The sequence below is a fragment of the Harmonia axyridis genome, chromosome 1 (genome assembly GCF_914767665.1).
Source record: "Harmonia axyridis chromosome 1, icHarAxyr1.1, whole genome shotgun sequence".
Taxonomy (NCBI): domain Eukaryota; kingdom Metazoa; phylum Arthropoda; class Insecta; order Coleoptera; family Coccinellidae; genus Harmonia; species Harmonia axyridis.
In genome coordinates this window covers 4908396-4929085 of record NC_059501.1, presented here as the reverse complement: position 1 = coordinate 4929085, position 20690 = coordinate 4908396, and the positions used below count along the sequence as shown (strand labels likewise).

The window sequence follows — 20690 nt, the reverse complement described above, 5'->3', positions numbered from 1 at the left end:
TCTTCACGCTATTGGATACATTTCATCAATATGGTCTTGTAGAGCTAGTTGTTTGAGGAATCATGATGATTTCTTTTCACCGTTATATGGTCTAAATACATTTTCTTTTCAATAAATTAAGTTGTGATGATAAACTTATAATATTATTGATACGTCTATCACTTCCAATAGAACTTGGGAAAACATACACCGATATTTTTGAATAAAAAAAACACAATTAAGAATTTTTCTTTAATACATTTACACAATGATAAAAATATTGGTCAATGTAAAAACCTGCAATAATTGCAGGTAACTTGCCTGGTCGTTTCTCACTTTCAAATCATAAGAAAACAGTTTGGATTTTATATCATTTTCAGTCGTAAAATATAAGGAAAAATTGTCAGGTTCGAAATAAATCTAAAGAAATGAACCAAATGACGGCAAAATTTTAATATTTATAAAATGGAGATGAAGAACTTCATAAAAATAGTCACACATTTGATGAAATGAAAAAAATATTAATGAATTTTAGTTTTACTATTCTCACCATTGGTTGACAATTGTTTCTCTTTAATTTTACTCTGTTTACAAAAAAATTCACCTCAACGACTTTTTTATCGTTTTATATTTCCGTTTGAAAAAATTACAACGTTTTAAAGTATGGAGATACAAATAAGGAATTTTTTCAATGATTGCACCAACTTTGCTAATTGCACTTTATCCAAGAACACATAAAAAGAACTGAGGAAAAAACTTACGTTATTATTGTAAGAAAAAAATGTTGAGAACTTAGTTCCTATATCTTATTACACATTGAAATGTGTTCCATAACAATTTGGTCTGGGGTTCTTCTCAAAACATTGACTTAAATAACATAATGGTTTCAGCTGATTACCCTGCTCATATAAACTCCCTTGGAATTTTTTTAACTTCTGGTTTCGATATCAAACGAAAAATGGAATTTTGAAATGAAAGATATCTTTATTGACAAAAAAACCCGATATTTACCAAAGAAACATAATGGTTGCAGTGACTAAGGCTTACCACAAACTTCAGGATTTATTTAAGCTGATTATCCTGCTAATATAAACAAATTTGGATTTTTTTAACTAGAACTCTGGTTTTGATATTGAAAAAAAAAATGGAATTTTGAAATAAAAGATATCTTTATTGAAAAAAATCCAATATTAACCAAAAAAATTACCTATGAAAAAACAATTTACCTAACATAAAACATTGAATTTGACAATAACGTTGTTCTATTCTTAATATCCCAATATCTCCTAATACTTCGAAAGCAGTTAGTTCTCTTCTTGGATAGATTAAACTTCATTATATACACCTCAAAAAGTTAAATGAGCATCAAAGCTCTCTTCTATATAAATATAATATTCATTTGATTCGATGAATGCACGTTTACCTATTGATACAATAATTTCAATAAAATTTATAACACTTCGCATTTGAAAGGCACTAATATATATCTTCGTATATATTATAATACAGTTAAGTACATTTAACACTCTTGTGAATGTATAGAGGAGGGGCAATTGTTGGTTAGACTGTTGTATATATTTTTTTGATGTTGGGACAGTAACGACGCCAGCTTTCAAAAACAGGGGTGGCCAAGAGCGGGCCAGATTTTTTTTGGGGGGGCCAAAGTAAAGCAAAATTATTATAGTTCTGCTTATCTTTTAGCCTTAGTATGTCAAATTTAAGGGGGGTGGGGGCAGAATTTTAGGGGGGGCTGGGCCCCCCTGCCCCCCCCCTAGCGTCGACACTGTGTAACATTGATATGAAATGTAAGACAATAATCCAGATATATCTCTTTTATGTTATGTTGTAATTGTTTTTTTTTACATGATGTTTGATTTTGAAAGTAATATGTCGTTTTTAGGTTAAAAACGACATTACTTTCAAAAACAAGGGTGGCCAAGAGGGGCCGAATTTTTTTTTGGGGAGGGGGCAAAGTAAAGCGAAATTATAGTTCTGCTAATCTATATGCCTTACTATGGCAAACTTTAGGGGGGGGGGCAGCAAAATTTCAGGGGGGGCCCGGGCCCCTCCTGGCGTCGCCACTGTTTTTAGCACTGTCAGATAACTGAAAAAAAACTTGACCTACGACTGACTTTAAAATCTTATAGAGTCTTCTGAAAATCGTGGAAAAAATTCTATAAGAAATTTATGAAAAGTATGTGACAGCGAAATTAGAAGTGGTCTTTATTGTTTTGTGTTTTTCTTTTGATGGTACCTACTGCATCACTCTCTTTAAAAATAAATGAATAGCTGGATTAAAAAATATTTGGCGTATCTGAAAAAAATCACACAATTTCTGAAAGAATTTTTTATTGAAATTAGATTTTTATATTTAAATATTAATTTTTGAAAAATCATCGAACACAATTTTTTTTTCAGAACTTGGTCTAGCGCATAATATTGTAGCCAGTCGAACCAACACTATTGCTCATCCCGTATAATCCATCGACAAATATTCCATAATATCTTCCTTCCAAACATAAAATCAACACACGAATATAATATTTCAACTTTGGTGTTCGGAATGTATTAAATTTACACCTTAACATTATTAAACTCATATTTTGGAAGACAGTATACACAAGTTCAGTGGTGGATTCTAGACATAAAGGGTTGTACAAAAATAATCTCGTAGTATCATTATCGCAATGCGCGCGAAGTTTCCAGGATCCAACACGGAACCATGGGGACAACCATTTCTATCTAAACTTAACGCCGCCTACTACCACATTTTAAACGCGTACACTATCTAGAATTATCTCGAAAGCGCCAAACGTGTTGTCGTTCAGCGTTTTCTAAATAATAAATTAAATTTTTATAATTATCTCGGAATCTTTCAAATACTTTCTAGCTTGAGATGGGGATGCGTTTTGGCCACTATAGCTTGGAGTTTCTGGAGCTGCGCCAAGAGGGAGGTGTTGGCGTCTTGGAAGTCTTCGATCTTCTTCCTGTATTCGTTATTTTCAGTCACTAGCAGACCAACCTTCCTTTCTAGCTGGTCCATGTATTCCTTCTTTTTTCTTCGACTCTCTTGAGCTGATATCTGAAATAAAGAAGGAGTTCATTGTACTCTTGAAGTACACTCTTAAAGTCTTAAAGTTGTACATCGGATGAAACTCCTTTTTAGGCTGCTTTCAAACAACAAAACATGTAGCTAAAGGGTATTTTTTTTAGAGCTATAGAACTTTAAATTGCAATGAAACAACGATGGATTATTCGATTAACATGAATTTTATTTATCCGCAAGATAATCTTGTGGCATTACATTTTAAATATGATTTCTGGCAAATGACCGCCACGGCTGGCTCGGATGTAGTCCAATCTGGACGTCCAATTTTCGATGACTTTTTCCAACATTTGTGGCCGTATATCGGCAATAACACGGCGAATGTTGTCTTCCAAATGGTCAAGGGTTTGTGGCTTATCCGCATAAACCAATGACTTTACATAGCCCCACAGAAAGTAGCCTAGCGGTGTTAAATCACAAGATCTTGAAGGCCAATTCACAGGTCCAAAACGTGAAATTAGGCGGTCACCAAACGTGTCTTTCAATAAATCGATTGTGGCACGAGCTGTGTGACATGTTGCGCCGTCTTGTTGGAACCACAGCTCCTGGACATCATGGTTGTTCAATTCAGGAATGAAAAAGTTAGTAATCATGGCTCAACACCGATCACCATTGACTGTAACGTTCTGGCCATAATCGTTTTTGAAGAAGTACAGACTAATGATTCCACCAGCCCATAAAGCGCACCAAACAGTCAGTTTTTCTGGATGTAACGGTGTTTCGACATACTCTTGAGGATTAGCTTCACTCCGAATGCGGCAGTTTTGTTTGTTGACGTAGCCATTCAACCAGAAGTGCGCTTCATCGCTAAACAAAATAAAATGGACATAGAGCGCGATACGTATTTCGCATAGAACCATTATTTTCGAAATAAAATTGCACTATTTGCAAGCGATGTTCAGGCGTGAGTCTATTCACGATGAATTTCCAAACCAAACTGAGAATAAATCACTTGACAGCTGTTAAATCGGTCGCCATCTTGAACAGTAATGCCAACTTAAAGTTATATATCTCGAAAAAAAACACCCTTTAGCTGCATGATGGATAATGAAACATGGATTCATCACTACACGTCTGAGTCCAAGAGAGCGTCAGCTGAATAAAAGCAGTCGGCGAAATCCGTCCAAAGCGACCAAAATCTCAAGCATCAACTTGCAAGGTTATGTCATCCGTATTTTGAGACGTACATGGAATATTGTCCATTGACAAAGGTGAACCATCAACATTACACGTTATTGGATATTAGACAACGTTGTTGGAGAGCAGAAATTAAGGAAAAACGTCTCCAGGCGCAAAAAAATTATCTTCTTGGAGGACATGTGTCACTCTTGAATCTTGAAGGTCACGAAAAAGTCGAATTTTTGGAAAATTTTTATTAGTTAGACTCGGATCTTATTGTTAGTGTTATTTTTTTCATTTTCCAACAAAAACTGCAAGAATTTTTCGTTTGGAACCTTTTGTTGAAATGAATTCTCACCTTGTTCTTGATTTTCCTCCTTATTTTCTTCAAGGACTTCTCTTCAGCTTTCGTCAGTGGCAGGCGTGTAGGAACTGGATAACCTTCTGCTATTAAAGTCCTCTTTTCTTCCTCTGTGAGGATGAGGGTACCCGTTGATCCTTTCTGCAAATTGAAGTGAGCTTATAGGTATTCAGGTATCATAAATATGAAGAAACGCATTCATATCTCCAAGAAATTCAAACAGAAAAAATTAAAAAAATAAGTCTAGCTGAGAGAGAATTAATAATAATAATGTAGTGGCTCTGTCTGCCCGAGAGGTGGCGTTATGGGCGTCGCGCAACACTCTACTGCGGCCCCGGAGAGTTTATGAGGGCACAGCGTTGAGGCAGAATCACCTCTCCACGATGAGTGAGGGGATTGGCTGACTGAAGTGTCCACCAGCTCTCTTTAAAGAGAGGGCGCACCTACGACATTTGGCTCGAGAAGACTCGCCAAAATAATAGCTCTTGATTTCAAATCACATTAATCCAAAACCAGTTTCATGAAACCGAACCTCGCAAAGTCTTGTCAAGACCACAGAAATTCGGTGGCGATTCCTAACTTACCGGCTGAGAGCTGATCAGATGCGTGTGGATTGGCTGCCTTGTCGTGTGGTGGTTCAACAGCAACCTGGCGGTCGAGGCCAAACTGCTCTTCTTGGGAACTGATACTGGCGATACGGTGACGTTATCTTCGCTGTCATCGCTACTGCTGCTACACGAGGGTGGCGTGGGAGGCAATTGGAAGCTCTGCGTGGTCGTGGTGGGTTCCAGTCGTATGCTGAGTTTGGGGATCTGTGTTATCCTCTGTGGGGTTAGTGTGTTTGCGGCGTTTATGACCAGTCCTGATTGTCTGAGGAGATTTTGGGATTCTTTCTGTAAATCGAGAGTTGACCAAATCAGTTAAGGGTGCTCAATGTGTAAAAGGTTATTTTTCATTGGAGTAACGGCCTTGATAATGCAGAGAGCGCATGCTCACATTGGTCAATTCAATTTTGGAAGAATATTCGACCGAGTAACAAGAAAAAGTCGTCAACAAACGAACGACCAGTTTTACCCGGACCAAAGAGAAGTAAATAACGTCGCTTCTCTTGTAAATATTAGGCGAATTAAATGTCCCCGGTCTGATGCACACATGGCGGTGCATATGCACATCCATATGATTTTTACTTAGTACCAGCCTTCAAACGATACGTGCCAAAATTTGACAGCAGTCCGAACATTAGTTTGTGAGATATTGTGTTGTGAGTGTAGCTACTTTTGTTATTTGAAAAAAGATGGAAAAAAAAAGAATTTCGTGTGCTGATAAAATATTGTCTTTTGAAGGGAAAAAAGACAGTTGAAGCAAAGTCTTGGCTCGATGAAGAGTTTCCGGGGTCTGCACAAGGAAAATCAACCATCATTGATTGGTATGCTGAGATTGAGCGTGATGAAATGAGCACCGAAGACGGCGAACGCTGTGGACGCCCAAAAGAGGCAGTCACCGACAAAAAAGTTGACAAAATAATTTTGAATGACCTTAAAGTGAAGTTGATTGAGATAGCAGACATTGTGAAGATATCATCTGAATGTGTATAACATATCATTCACTAATATTTGTACATTAGAAAGCTGTGTGCAAAAGGGGTGCCGCGCAAACTCACAATCGATCAAAAGCAACAACGTGTTAATGATTCTGATCAGTGTTTGAAGCTGTTTAAGTGCAATAAACCTGAATTTTTGCGTCGATATGTGACAATGGATGAAACATGGCTCCATCATTTCACTCTGGAGTCCAATCGACAGTCAGCTGAGTGGACTGCACACAATGGACCAAATCCAAAGCGAGGAAAATCACAACAGTCAGCTGGCAAGGTAATTGCATCAGTATTCTGGGATGCGCAAGGTATTGGATCGTTTAAAGGATGAAATCGTTTAAAAACGGTCCCATTTGAAGAATAAAAGGGTGGTGTTTCATCAATATATAGCGCCGTGTCACAAATTAATGAAAACAATGGCAAAATTGCATGAATTGGCCACGAATTGCTTCTGCATCCACCGTATTCGCCAGATCTGACCCCCAGCGACTTTTTCCTGTCCTCAGACCTCGAAAGAATGCTCGTTGGAAAGAAATTTAGAGCCAATGAAGAAGTAAACGCCGAAACTGAGGCCTATTTTGAAGCGAAAGACAAATCATACTACAAAAATGGTAACGAAAAGTTGGAAGATCGCTATAATCGCTGTATCGCCCTCGAAGGCAACTATGTTGAATAATAAAATCGAGTTTTGCCAAAAAAATGTGTTTCACTATGGTAGATCGGGGACTTTTCAATTGGCCTGTTAGTCTACATCGTATAATTATAGTATATAACTGGAGACCCCATCCGATGCTGGTCTTGTTGTAGCAAATACAGAATAATGCGGCATATCAAATCTACTCAGAAAATATCCAGTACACTCACTATATCTATATTGAATTGAAGGTCACTTGTAGTTTGTAAGATAGACTGTGGCGACGATGGACATGAAGAATGGATACTTTCGGTTTCGCTCATTGGTTCATCTTTGATGTCGATATCTTCTTCTATTTCGTCTTCCATATCGTTCAGTTTTCCACAGGCTTTCTTCATTGAAATCGCTGGAAAACACTCGTCTTCCATGTCTGCAAAAAAAAAGAAATTTTGAAATTTTCTTCAGTTCATTCGATTCATTGATTGAAATTTGACAGTAGGTATTTCATCAAAAAGTAGGATAGAATGAAGAAAAAAATTCAGTACTCAGAAAGTGTGATAACTTTCGGGTAAACCATATGAGATTTAAATTGATACTGGTTTATTTCACATGACAATATAAACATGTAATTATATATAAATATAGCATATACAGGTTGGATAATATAACAGGTAGAAAAGGTGAATGTTCTTGCAATTTTCATGTAATAGGTACCTGATATTTCAAGTTTACTGGAAAAACATTTGAAATCAGAGGAAAAATGTATGATTACATACCTGGATTCGTTAAAAGATTACAATTTGGAGAATAAGATTAGGGTTTTTGTGACTTTCCGATTTCCGACAATTGACAGGTATTTTTCAAACGATTGTGTTCCACTGTATAAAAATGACATTAAAATATCAAAAACTGCTTTTATTTTCAAATATAATTGTATACATGCATTTAGAATCATCTTCTTCAACTATTTTATTGATTCGATTCTCTTAATGAATATTATATTATTTCTGTTTTTACTTTATTATCATTAACTATTTTGAACATTTATTGTGTGTTGCCGTATTTACAAGGAGGAAATTATTGAAAAAAATTTTTTTTGAGTTGATGGGCCAGGTTGTCAACCTTGGAGAATGGATATGATTAAACAGCTATTTTTGTAGAAAATTTTATGCCAAGATTTCTTATGGTAAAGGGTTTTCCAATAGAAATACGATGTAAAAGGGTTATATAATAGTGAGTCGATTAACAATATCGATTATGAATTCTTCTATTTCTCTTAGTATTCACAAATGAGCAATGCTTATGATAAAACAATTTAACAATTTCCAAACGTTGTTGAAGCGTGTATCTTTCCTTGATTGAATAGATTAACCTACAGAACACAAATGAAATAAGAAATGTCAAAAAATAATACACAGTATTGCCATAATAACCATTTCTATCGAAAAACCCTATATAGAACGTTTATTCCAAAAATTGTACAATTGAATAATCTATTGCATAAGAGAAATAATGATAATAATGATTTGTGGTGATAAACGTAATCGAAAGTGGGGCAACAGTCATATATCCTAAACGATCAGGACTGTTGGATTATCTATATGTCGTGACGATAAGAAAAGATAGGAATAATGAAGCGGAAAAAAATATTTTTTCGAAGCACCATTGCGACATATCCAGATTCATACCAGACATCGAGAAATATTTCTAGAATAGCATTGACGTAATAACTTATGCGTTCGTTCAAAAATACCTGAATAAAATCAAAATCTAGTGATTAAGTTGAAGAATACTACAAACTTTTAAATAATAATGATTTCAGAAAACGTCATTTAATCGTGATGTTTTACATTCCATTTAAGGACTTATGATTATGAGGATTTATGTCAAACTGACAAACTATGTTGAACAATGTTAATGTTATATGTCAGAGAAAAATATATATACATAGAGTAATAAACATAGATAGAGGGAGTATACGCAATTTTTACATGTCCCCAACATGGTTAGATTACGTTGTCGGGTTATGATATGTTTTCAAATCTACAATTTTACCATCTCGTTATGGATGTTTATTATATTGAATTTAATATATTTATTTGAGTGATTACCCATTAAATATGCAAATTTGAATATTTGGAATCCGATTTTCTTCCTAATTGTCGAATTTATAATAAGCAGAATATCTATTATTTTCTGTATCTACCTGCTGAAATCCAAGGTTTGGCAACTTTTGCTCTCCTAGTGTCATCGGTTGTTTCACGTCGTTTGACGCGCTTAAAGTTTGTTTTCTGAATTTCTGATATATTTAGGTATTTATTTCAATATATTTTGAATTAATATGAAACGTTGATTCACTATGGGACATAAGAAGTGCGTTCTTTGTGGAGAAACTCGTGAATAGTGTGAAATATCGTATCACTAAGATGTTTTCATTTCTGCGCGCTTTATGTCAAATTTGATAGTTGATAATGGGGACAAAATTTGCTTACTGAAAATGACATATGCTCCCCCTACCTATGTTTATTACTCTAAGATTTGGACAAATTCACTTGACGCAACATTTCTTAAGTCATTTGTATTCATTAGTTTAGGCCATTTAATCATGAAGAGATACACGCTTCAACAAGGTTTAGAGATTGATAAATTGTTCTATATCAAAATCAGTTTTCAGTTGTGAGAGAAATTTATGAAGAATTCATTAGACAGTGTTGTCATTATATAAATATTTAAATTGTATGATTCATATTGGAGAAACCGTTAGAAGTTTATTATTTAAATTATCTTAATTTCAAGTTATATCACATATATGTTATTTCATTCGTAGATCAACTTCATTATAAGAATTTGATTAGTTATTGCTCGAATATTAGAACATTTGTAAATTAGAAGATGTGATTCTCTTAGCATTTCATCGGAAATTCAATATTGATTAAACCACTTTAGAAAACCCAAATTTTTTTTTTATTTTCAGATTATAAAAACCCACGATTACATCGATACAACTTCAATGAAGTTAATCAATTGATAAAAATATTTATTATTGGAAGTATCAAACTACTTGGAAATCGATAAATCTAGCTTTCAAGTGGCAAGTATGAGATAGTCATGCTGAGTTTTTCATATTTTGTTCAAAATCCAAAGAAAATTCAAATGTTCTAATCTTGAAGTCTGCTCGAGTAGAGAATGGAATGGAAGCATTGAAATATCCACGAAAAATTGCATTAAAAGAGAGAATCTACAACAACATTGATTCCTTTCTGCATAACAAATTATGGACAAAATGAGTCTCTCAATGAAACAATGAGATCAGCAAACACTCACAGCAACAAACTTGAGCTGTTCGATTCATCCTTGGCTTCCTTTAGAAGAGCTGTTAGAAGGTTGTAGTTGTTGTTTTTGTTTTTTCTCTCCTTTTGTTTGTATTCATCCTATGATTCCATTAATGTATGCACTTGTATTTTTACTTTGTATCTCTCTATTCAATTGTAAATTGGCCTGCCGTTCAATAAATAAAAAAATAAACATATTCAATTGGGCATAAAATAGACTCAAATTGCACTATACTGATGAATTCATTGTACCTACATACAGACTTTCCTTTCTTTTTTTTTGTGTGTGGGTTTCGATCCTTCAAACATTGTTTTATATTAAAAAAAAAGGAGATGAAGTGAATGTACAACTTCGTTCACCGTAAAAAATTTAGTCACCTTAGTAGCGCTAGAGGGGAAAGCCACATGGTGGTACTCCCTCTTAAGGTTTATTCAACACTTCTCCAGTGTAATTAGTGGATATACAGTAATAATTATTCAACTCTAAAAATATTGTTCTAGGAAATCCTTGCCCAAAATATTTGCCTTCCCTATCGTAATTACAAATATTACAATGATACATGTCAAACAAAATACTGAGAAATTGTATTATTCTCTGAATGACGAGATAAGGGCAGAGATAACCATTCACACGTCCTATCAAAATTACCGAATAAACTTTCGTAATCTTCTATATTTCTTACATTTAGCGTGATTACGGGATTCTATCGTTCTATTGAATATATAGGAAACTTCAAGTATTTTTTTGAGCGGTCCTTCTCCGTACAGATTGAACTATCGATTCGTCGCAATGTATGCAATTCTCGAAAGATAAGTTTCGATTCACTGATAACCACTTCGTGCAAATTTGGTCGAGATGAGAATTTGCATTTGAATGAAGAAACTTGAAACCACGTGCCAAATTTTATATTGATCGCTTAATATACTATACTTTTTATTCTGTTTAGTTCATGTTTTTTTTTTATTGTTTGGAGTGAAGAATTGTTTTTATTGCTCTTTCTCAAAAGAATATACATATTTATATAAAAATAATCGAAAAAAAACAGATATTACAAAGGGTGTTTTTTTTAGAGCTATAGAACTTTAAATTGCAATAAAATAACGATGGATTATTCGATTGACATGAATTTTATTTATCCGCAAGATAATCTTGTGGCATTACATTTTAAATATGATTTCTGGCATATGACCGCCACGGCTGGCTCGGATGTAGTCCCATCTGGACGTTCAATTTTCGATGACTTTTTCCAACATTTGTGGCCGTATATCGGCAATAACACGGCGAATGTTGTCTTCCAAATGGTCAAGAGTTTGTGGCTTATCCGCATAGACTAATGACTTTACATAGCCCCACAGAAAGTAGTCTAGCGGTGTTAAATCACAAGATCTTGGAGGCCAATTGACAGGTCCAAAACGTGAAATTAGGCGGTCACCAAACTTGTCTTTCAATAAATCGATTGTGGCACGAGCTGTGTGACATGTTACGCCGTCTGGTTGGAATCACAGCTCCTGGACATCATGGTTGTTCAATTCAGGAATGAAAAAGTTATTAATCATGGCTCTTTACCGATCACCATTGACTGTAACGTTCTGGCCATCATCGTTTTTGAAGAAGTACAGACCAATGATTCCTCCATCCCATAAAGTGCACCAAACAGTCAGTTTTTCTGGATGTAACGGTGTTTCGACATACACTTGAGGATTAGCTTCACTCCAAATGCGGCAGTTTTGTTTGTTGACGTATCCATTCAACCAGAAGTGCGCTTCATCGCTAAACATAATAAAATGGACGTAGTGCGCGATACGTAATCCGCACAGAACCATCATTTTCGAAATAAAATTGCACTATTTGCAAGCGCTGTTCAGGCGTGAGTCTATTCATGATGAATTGCCAAATCAAACTGAGAATAAATCACTTGACAGCTGTTAAATCGGTCGCCATCTTGAACAGTAATGTCAACTTAAAGTTATATACCTCGAAAAAAGCACCCTTTACAAGACAGACAGACCGGTAATCAGAGGACCTCCAAGTAAAATTTTCCAGGCTTAGAATTTCACTTCCCTGATTCACAAATGGTAATTATCGTAGTATAGTAATAAATCAAAAGCGAACAGTAGGTGGTAAAATCTGACTGCATACTTCTAGAAACGAAAGGTTAACGGGACAGAAACAGACTATGCACTCGAATACCAATCTAATACAACTGTCCTTTACCATACGGATCAATAAAAAGTTAACATTTTAGTTATAAACCAGTAATAACGCATCGACACCAATCTTCTACAAGGCTTTAATTACATCGTGATCGTTCAGACAGGTAAGAAACGAACAACTGTATATTGTGCTCCGTTGATATTTTAATCGTTTGTTGAAAAAGTAACGTACGTATGGTGAAATGGAGATCGTCTCTGAAACAAGAGAAACTTTATAGGTTAACTAGTGTATAGATCTAGATCTTGTGACATCAGCAGGGGCCTTATTTTCGTTTTGTGAATTTCTTCTTGGAGTTGTGGTCAATTTATACCTTTAAGAAGGAACATCAACACATGATTGCTCAGTGCAAAACGAAATAAGGCCAACTTTTTTTCAAAAATAACCACACAACAAAGAAAATATTTTTAATTTGCTAGGAATATCCTCGATTTCTCGCTGATGAAAATGAAGCGCTAGACAAGGAAGCACGTGAGGCATGCCCCAAACCGTTAATTTCTTAAAGATGAATATAAAGGGTGTTTTTTTTTTACCGGCGTGAACTTGGCAGCCACTTTTCAGCAGCCGAATTCATTCCAGCAGCCAAACGACCAGTGGCGTCGGTAGAATTTAAAACTAACGAATCGATCTGTTTTTGGGGTGCAACGCAAGAATTTGCTTTTTGAGTTTACTTGAACGACTTCAGTCAAGTTTTCATGACATTTCAATGCACGAAATAATATTATAGATGAACTTGAATTATGCTGATCAATGAAACGACGGGGTATATACAAGTATTTTCACGAATGAAATCTTGAAAAACGTTTAGCCAAGTTGATATTTGGAATACTTACTCTTCAATAGGAACAGAATAACACATCCGAAGCACATTGATTTGCAGGCCGTCTAAGGGGTAGTTTACACTTGTGAATTTTTCGAAATTTTCAAAAATGACCCTGTTAAAAATGTTTAGCCAAATTCATATTTGGTATTCCTACTCTTGAATAGCTAAAGAATAACATATCCGAAGGATTTTGATTTGCAGGCCGTCTGAGGGGTAGTTTACACCTGTGAATTTTTCGAAATTTTCAAAAATGACCCTGTTAAAAATGTTTAGCCAAATTCATATTTGGTATTCCTACTCTTGAATAGCTAAAGAATAACATATCCGAAGGATTTTGATTTGCAGGCCGTCTAAGGGGTAGTTTACACTTGTGAATTTTTCGAAATTTTCAAAAATGACCCTCTCAAAAATGTTTAGCCAAGTTCATATTTGGTATTATTACTCCTGAATAGCTAAAGAATAACATATCCGAAGGATTTTGATTTGCAGGCCGTCTAAGAGGTAGTTTACAATTGTGAATTTTTCGAAATTTTCAAAAATGACCCTGTTAAAAATGTTTAGCCAAATTCATATTTGGTATTCCTACTCTTGAATAGCTAAAGAATAACATATCCGAAGGGTTTTGATTTGCAGGCCGTCTAAGGGGTAGTTTACACCTGTGAATTTTTCGAAATTTTCAAAAATGACCCTGTTAAAAATGTTTAGCCAAATTCATATTTGGTATTCCTACTCTTGAATAGCTAAAGAATAACATATCCCAAGGATTTTGATTTGCAGGCCGTCTAAGGGGTAGTTTACAACTGTGGATTTTTCGAAATTTTCAAAAATGACCCTCTCAAAAATGATTAGCCAAGTTCATATTTGGTATTATTACTCCTAAATAGCTAAAGAATAACATATCCGAAGGATTTTTATTTGCAGGCCGTCTAAGGGGTAGTTTACACTTGTGAATTTTTCGAAAATTTCAAAAATGACCCTCTCAAAAATGTTTAGCCAAGTTCATATTTGGTATTATTACTCCTAAATAGCTAAGGAATAACATATCCGAAGGATTTTGATTTGCAGACCGTCTAAGGGGTAGTTTACACCTGTGAATTTTTCGGAATTTTTGAGAATGACCCTGTCAGAAATTTTTAGCCATGATAATATTTGGGTGTGTTACCCTTATGTTAATCTCATATGGAATATAGATTCAAGTTAAATAAACCTAAATAAGACTTTACAAGTTGCACAACAATGAGCCACAATAGCCCGCAATTATGGGGTGGGAAGACTGTCCACAATCCACAAGTGCAAACTACCCCTTAGACGGCCTGCAAATCAAAATCCTTCGGATATGTTATTCTTTAGCTATTTAGGAGTAATAATACCAAATATGAACTTGGCTAAACATTTTTGAGAGGGTCATTTTTGAAAATTTCGAAAAATTCACAAGTGTAAACTACCCCTTAGACGGCCTGCAAATCAAAATCCTTCGGATATGTTATTCTTTAGCTATTTAGGAGTAATAATACCAAATATGAACTTGGCTAAACATTTTTGAGAGGGTCATTTTTGAAAATTTCGAAAAATTCACAAGTGTAAACTACCCCTTAGACGGCCTGCAAATCAATGTGCTTCGGATATGTTTTTCCTTAGCTATATAGGAGTAATAATACCAAATATGAACTTGGCTAAACATTTTTAACAGGGTAATTTTTGAAAATTTCGAAAAATTTACAAATGTAAACTACCCCTTAGACGGCCTGCAAATCAAAATCCTTCGGATATGTTATTCTTTAGCTATTCAAGAGTAGGAATACCAAATATGAACTTGGCTAAACATTTTTGAGAGGGTCATTTTTGAAAATTTCGAAAAATTCACAAGTGTAAACTACCCCTTAGACGGCCTGCAAATCAAAATCCTTCGGATATGTTATTCTTTAGCTATTCAAGAGTAGGAATACCAAATATGAATTTGGCTAAACATTTTTAACAGGGTCATTTTTGAAAATTTCGAAAAATTCACAAGTGTAAACTACCCCTTAGACGGCCTGCAAATCAAAATCCTTCGGATATGTTATTCTTTAGCTATTCAAGAGTAGGAATACCAAATATGAATTTGGCTAAACATTTTTAACAGGGTCATTTTTGAAAATTTCGAAAAATTCACAAGTGTAAACTACCCCTTAGACGGCCTGCAAATCAATGTGCTTCGGATGTGTCATTCTGTTCCTATTGAAGAGTAAGTATTCCAAATATCAACTTGGCTAAACGTTTTTCAAGATTTCATTCGTGAAAATACTTGTATATACCCCGTCGTTTCATTGATCAGCATAATTCAAGTTCATCTATAATATTATTTCGTGCATTGAAATGTCATAAAAACTTGACTGAAGTCGTTCAAGTAAACTCAAAAAGCAAATTCTTGCGTTGCACCCCAAAAACAGATCGATTCGTTAGTTTTAAATTCTACCGACGCCACTGGTCGTTTGGCTGCTGGAATGAATTCGGCTGCTGAAAAGTGGCTGCCAAGTTCACGCCGGTTTTTTTTTTAGAGCTATAGAACTTTAAATTGCAATAAAACAACGATGGATTATTCGATTGACATGAATTTTATTTATCCGCAAGATAATCTTGTGGCATTACATTTTAAATATGATTTCTGGCATATGACCGCCACGGCTGGCTCGGATGTAGTCCAATCTGGACGTCCAATTTTCGATGACTTTTTCCAACATTTGTGGCCGTATATCGGCAATAACACGGCGAATGTTGTCTTCCAAATGGTCAAGGATTTGTGGCTTATCCGCATAGACCAATGACTTCACATAGCCCCACAGAAAGTAGTCTAGCGGTGTTAAATCACAAGATCTTGGAGGCCAATTCGCAGGTCCAAAACGTGAAATTAGGCGCTCACCAAACGTGTCTTTCAATAAATCGATTGTGGCACGAGCTGTGTGACATGTTGCTCTGTCTTGTTGGAACCACTGCTACTGGACATCATGGTTGTTCAATGCAGGAATGAAAAATTTAGTAATCATGGCTCTATACCGATCACCATTGACTGTAACGTTCTGGCCATCATCGTTTTTGAAGAAGTACGGACCAATGATTCCACCAGCCCATAAAGACCAAACAGTCAGTTTTTCTGGATATAACGGTGTTTCGACATACACTTGAGGATTAGCCATTCAACCAGAAGTGCGCTTCATCGCTAATGGACGTAGTGCGCGATACGTATTCCGCACAAAACCATCATTTTCGAAATAAAATTTCACGATTTGAAAGCGTTGTTCAGGCGTGAGTCTATTCATGATTAATTGCCAAACCAAACTTAGAATAAATCACTTGACAGCTTCTAAATCGGTCGGAATCTTGAACATTAATGACAACTTAAAGTTATATACCTCGAAAAAAAACCACCCTATACAAGAATTGTGAGATTGAGATGAATATTAGGGAACAGAACAGTGCCGTACCAAATGATGTGAATTTGAGGATGTGATAGATCCATAAAATATTCGATTAATACGTGTATTTCCAGAATTTATGGATGATGCACTGCCTCACCTATCTCATAGTATAACTTTATGCATTTCAACGATCGCAGATCGAAGTGACCAGGTTACGAGGCAATCAATCATCACTCCATACTACACCCACTCAAAAAAAAATTAGAAAAATATAATTGCCGCCCTTGTCGAACGTTTGGTGTCGGATTTCAAGGAATCACGATAATAGCTGTTTGATTTGCAATCAGGGTTGGATGTCAACATAATGACCAATCGTTTTTTGTTCTCTAGAGGATTCATGAAGTCATCAAGAGTGCTTCGGTCGTGACGCGCAAAATAGAAATTAAATTCTATGAACTGTGTCAATGCCTCCCAAATCATCCTTTGGCAGATATTCGCCGTGGGTTTCGTCATGTCTCCTTTCACAAAGCGTCAGATGCCTTTGTAGGAAGAACTCTGCAATTAGCCAGCATCACGATGATGAATGATCGATTGTCTGTTATTCTTTGCTTATTAATGGCGATTTACGGTTATTCCAATTACCTAGAATCGTGGTATTTTTCTAACGCGCACTTGAGACCTAGATTTTCGATCACACTCTATAAAATGCCTCGATGAGACAATAAACTAGAGAATAATTGGGAATAATCTTTCACAGCTTTTATTGTTGTTAATTTATAGAAGGGAACGCAGATAATGTTGAGATGTTTATAACTTTAAATATCTTTATTATAAGCGTAGGTTTAACTTTAATGATGAAGTTTCTCCTTAAAAATTAATTGATGACAGTCTGAATTTTGAGCGATGTACCGGGTTTTTCACCATAATTTGAACCCCCCTTTAAAAAAAATATTTTCTACAAAGGTTTCACGAAATCGACTAGCGCTTATTAAAATGATCTCACAAAACGAAATATATACAGAGTGGGCAACATATCGATTGCAACTTCATTTTTTCAAATGGAACACCCTGTATATTTTTCTATATTTGACTAGCTCTTTTTCCCCTGACTTCGAATATATAACATATGTTTGGTCTATCTCTCCTATTCTGAGTAGCACAGAGTTTCAAATTTTCAGAACCACCTAGCATGCTCAGTAATCAGTTTTCAAGTGGTAGGCTGCGATAACTCAAAATGCCCTTTTTTTGAGTTACCTCGTTGGCAAAGATATGACATACATTTTTCACTATAAATTGGAATTGCATGATTTGGATGCAACTCCATATTATATTCTGTCCTTGTAGCTTTCTTATTTTTATTGTTCTTCACATAAAGTGGAAATATTTCAAATTTTTCTGCTTCTGTGTTGTGCATATTCGATGAATAGTTTTATTCAATAGAATTTACATTTAATTTGATTGTAACTTTCAGATCGAAGAAAATTATTATCATTATTCAATGACAAACGTATGTCATATATCGTTGCAAACGAAATAACTCAAAAAAGGGCATTCTGAATTATCGCAGCCTTCAAATTGAAAACTGATTTCTAAGCTTGCCTGTCGGTTCTTTAAATTCGAAACTCTGTGATACTCAGAATAAGAGAGATAGGCCAAACATATTTTATATATTCGAAATCAGGGGAAAAAGAGCTAGTCAAATATAGAAAAATATACAGGGTGTTCCATTTGAAAAAATGAAGTTGCAATCAATATGTTGCTCACTCTGTATATATTTCAATTTGTGAAATCATTTTAAAAAACAGAAGTCGATTTCGTGAAACTTTTGTGGAAAACATTTTTTTGTACCTCTTTTAGTATTATGGTGAAAAAATTTGGCTAAATTTCGATGTTTTAGCACTACAACTTTTGAATCAGAGGAGATAGACAAAATTAGATACCCAATCTCGTTCTATTTTTCTGAGAAACTAACAAGAGTAGTATTCATTTTTGTCCACCTTCTTTTGTTGTCAAGTTATAAGCGAAAATTGGAAAAATGGCGATATCGAGAAAAAATTAAAACTCTGCTAATACTGTTGATAGAGCTCTGAAATTCAAACATTATACAGACACTTTTTTCGTAGAATCCAGTGGCGTACTCGTCTTTTTAGCAGGGTTTTTAATCACGAAGCTGTGACCCAAAATTATGTTTTTTTTTAATGAAAACACTAGATTCAGTGTCATGTTTTGAAAGCCTAATTTTTACTGATTTCAAAAATATACAACATCGTGTAGTTTGCATCAATATGAATAATAGAAAATGGTCTCAATATTTCTATGATGTCAATTGATAATGAGCACAGAAACAGGACCAGATTTGGCTTCATCTCAAGAAAAATGCCCAGGATGCGTAATTTATCATTTCGATGTGAATTGGCCACCAAGATCTTGTGATTTATCGTCTTTGGATTTTTTTTTGTGGGTTTATGTGAAGGATAGTGTTAATGCCGATAATCCTCAATCTATTGATGTTCTGGAAACCAACATGTGTCAAGTTATTGGTGAAATATTGCCCGAAAAATAACCCAAAATGAAAGATTTTCAAGAATTCCAATGAAATTAACAGACGTGATTAACGATTCATTCTCAGCATTAAATTCTGAAGAATATGCCCCCGAGAATCTGAGATTGCAGCATCCGTGCGCTCTTGCATCTTACTGAGAATACTATGGATCACGAAAGAATCAGGCATCAGTGAAATCTGTAACTATCTCTTTGTCCGTTGAAGAAGATTACACAACTTCTTGAACTTTTCTGTGCATTCCTCACTTGATTTTCTCGCATTTAAATAATTTCTATCTGCATATTTCTTGTGCAGTTACGTTATAATAATCATTATGCATTAATATTTTGTAATCACCATAAGAATGCACTGAATATCGAAATAGTTCTCAAGACCACTTGATCGATGTCTTGATACATTCTTTGCACCTTAACATTTTCTTAGAAAAGGCTATATGACAATTTAAAAATATTGTCTTATTTATTGAGTATACTTGTTTAAACAATATATGTACAGGGTGGGCAAATAAGCGAGGTAAGCGGCTATATCTCAGGATCATTTCACGATAGCTTCAGGCGTTCTGGAGTTATGGCCGAAAGAAGACACAATTTGGTTTTTCAGTGCATCAGTTGAAGAATATCTTTTTTCGGCCATAACTCCAGAACGCCTGAAGCTATCGCTTTGCGTCCATTTGAATTTTTCATACAAATTTGATGGGATTTCTGTTTCTGTCAGAACTTAAAGACACAATTTGGTTTTTTGACGTGCATCAGTTGAAGAATATCTTCTTTCGGCCATAACTTCAGAACGCCTGAAACTATCGCATTACGACCTGCAGGTTTTTTCATGCAAATTTGATGGAGTTTCTGTTGAGAAAATCCTATCATTACATTTGAAATTTCGACGTAAAATGAACAAAACAATGAACTTATGACTTAGCGCCCCCTATCGAAAGCAGCAAAAACAAATTTATCATGAGTATATTTTGTCCTCAACCAACAAGATATTATCTTTCAGACGAGATCTAATTTGCTCAAAAATGTTGAGCCAAACTGAAGTTACAGGCATTCCAATCAGTCAGATTTCTCCCTTTCACCTACCCTTATTTGATGTCGTAAAATCGAAAGTGACAATTCAAAAACATAGAGAATTTTTCAAGGATTACAGTGATGATATTTTTTCTTCAACTTCATATGAAACATTTTCGAGTAAAATTCATTTTTCTACTCGACGATAGCTATTACGCCCCCTAGCGGTAGAGGTATAAACAAAACATAACAATTTCCAGTATGTTTTCTTGTACACTTCAGTGGTAACAATTTTTACCGCAAGTCTCTACGATGAGTGGATCCTGAGATATAGCCGCTTACCTCGCTTATTTACCCACCCTGTACATTAATTTGAAAAATAATATCTATGTTGACGAATATACCAATGAAAAATTCCGACAAAGTAATTGAACTCATCATTAAAACAAAAGCTTTTCTATATCGTACTTGATCGTTTATACTTCCATGTGACGTCATTGATTGCTGTAAAATTGCATTTTTGAGCATCTATGAATTTCACTTTTTCGATTGCTATTGTTCGAGA

General features: G+C 35.0%; 1 protein-coding gene across 4 annotated transcripts in view; it reads right to left on the bottom strand.

Moving 5' to 3' along the window:
- Nucleotides 1-217: 217 nt before the first annotated feature.
- The window catches only part of LOC123687553 (cyclic AMP response element-binding protein A-like), a 91586-nt gene continuing 71113 nt past the window's right edge, over nucleotides 218-20690 (bottom strand). For all 4 annotated transcript variants that reach the window (XM_045627046.1, XM_045627048.1, XM_045627047.1 and 1 more), the window contains 4 exons: nucleotides 7024-7223; nucleotides 5150-5458; nucleotides 4563-4706; nucleotides 218-3061 (listed from right to left, as the gene is read on the bottom strand). In XM_045627046.1, coding sequence (XP_045483002.1) covers nucleotides 2855-3061; nucleotides 4563-4706; nucleotides 5150-5458; nucleotides 7024-7223 — 860 coding nt within the window. In that variant the 3' untranslated portion in view covers nucleotides 218-2854. The remainder of the gene's footprint in view (nucleotides 3062-4562; nucleotides 4707-5149; nucleotides 5459-7023; nucleotides 7224-20690) is intronic.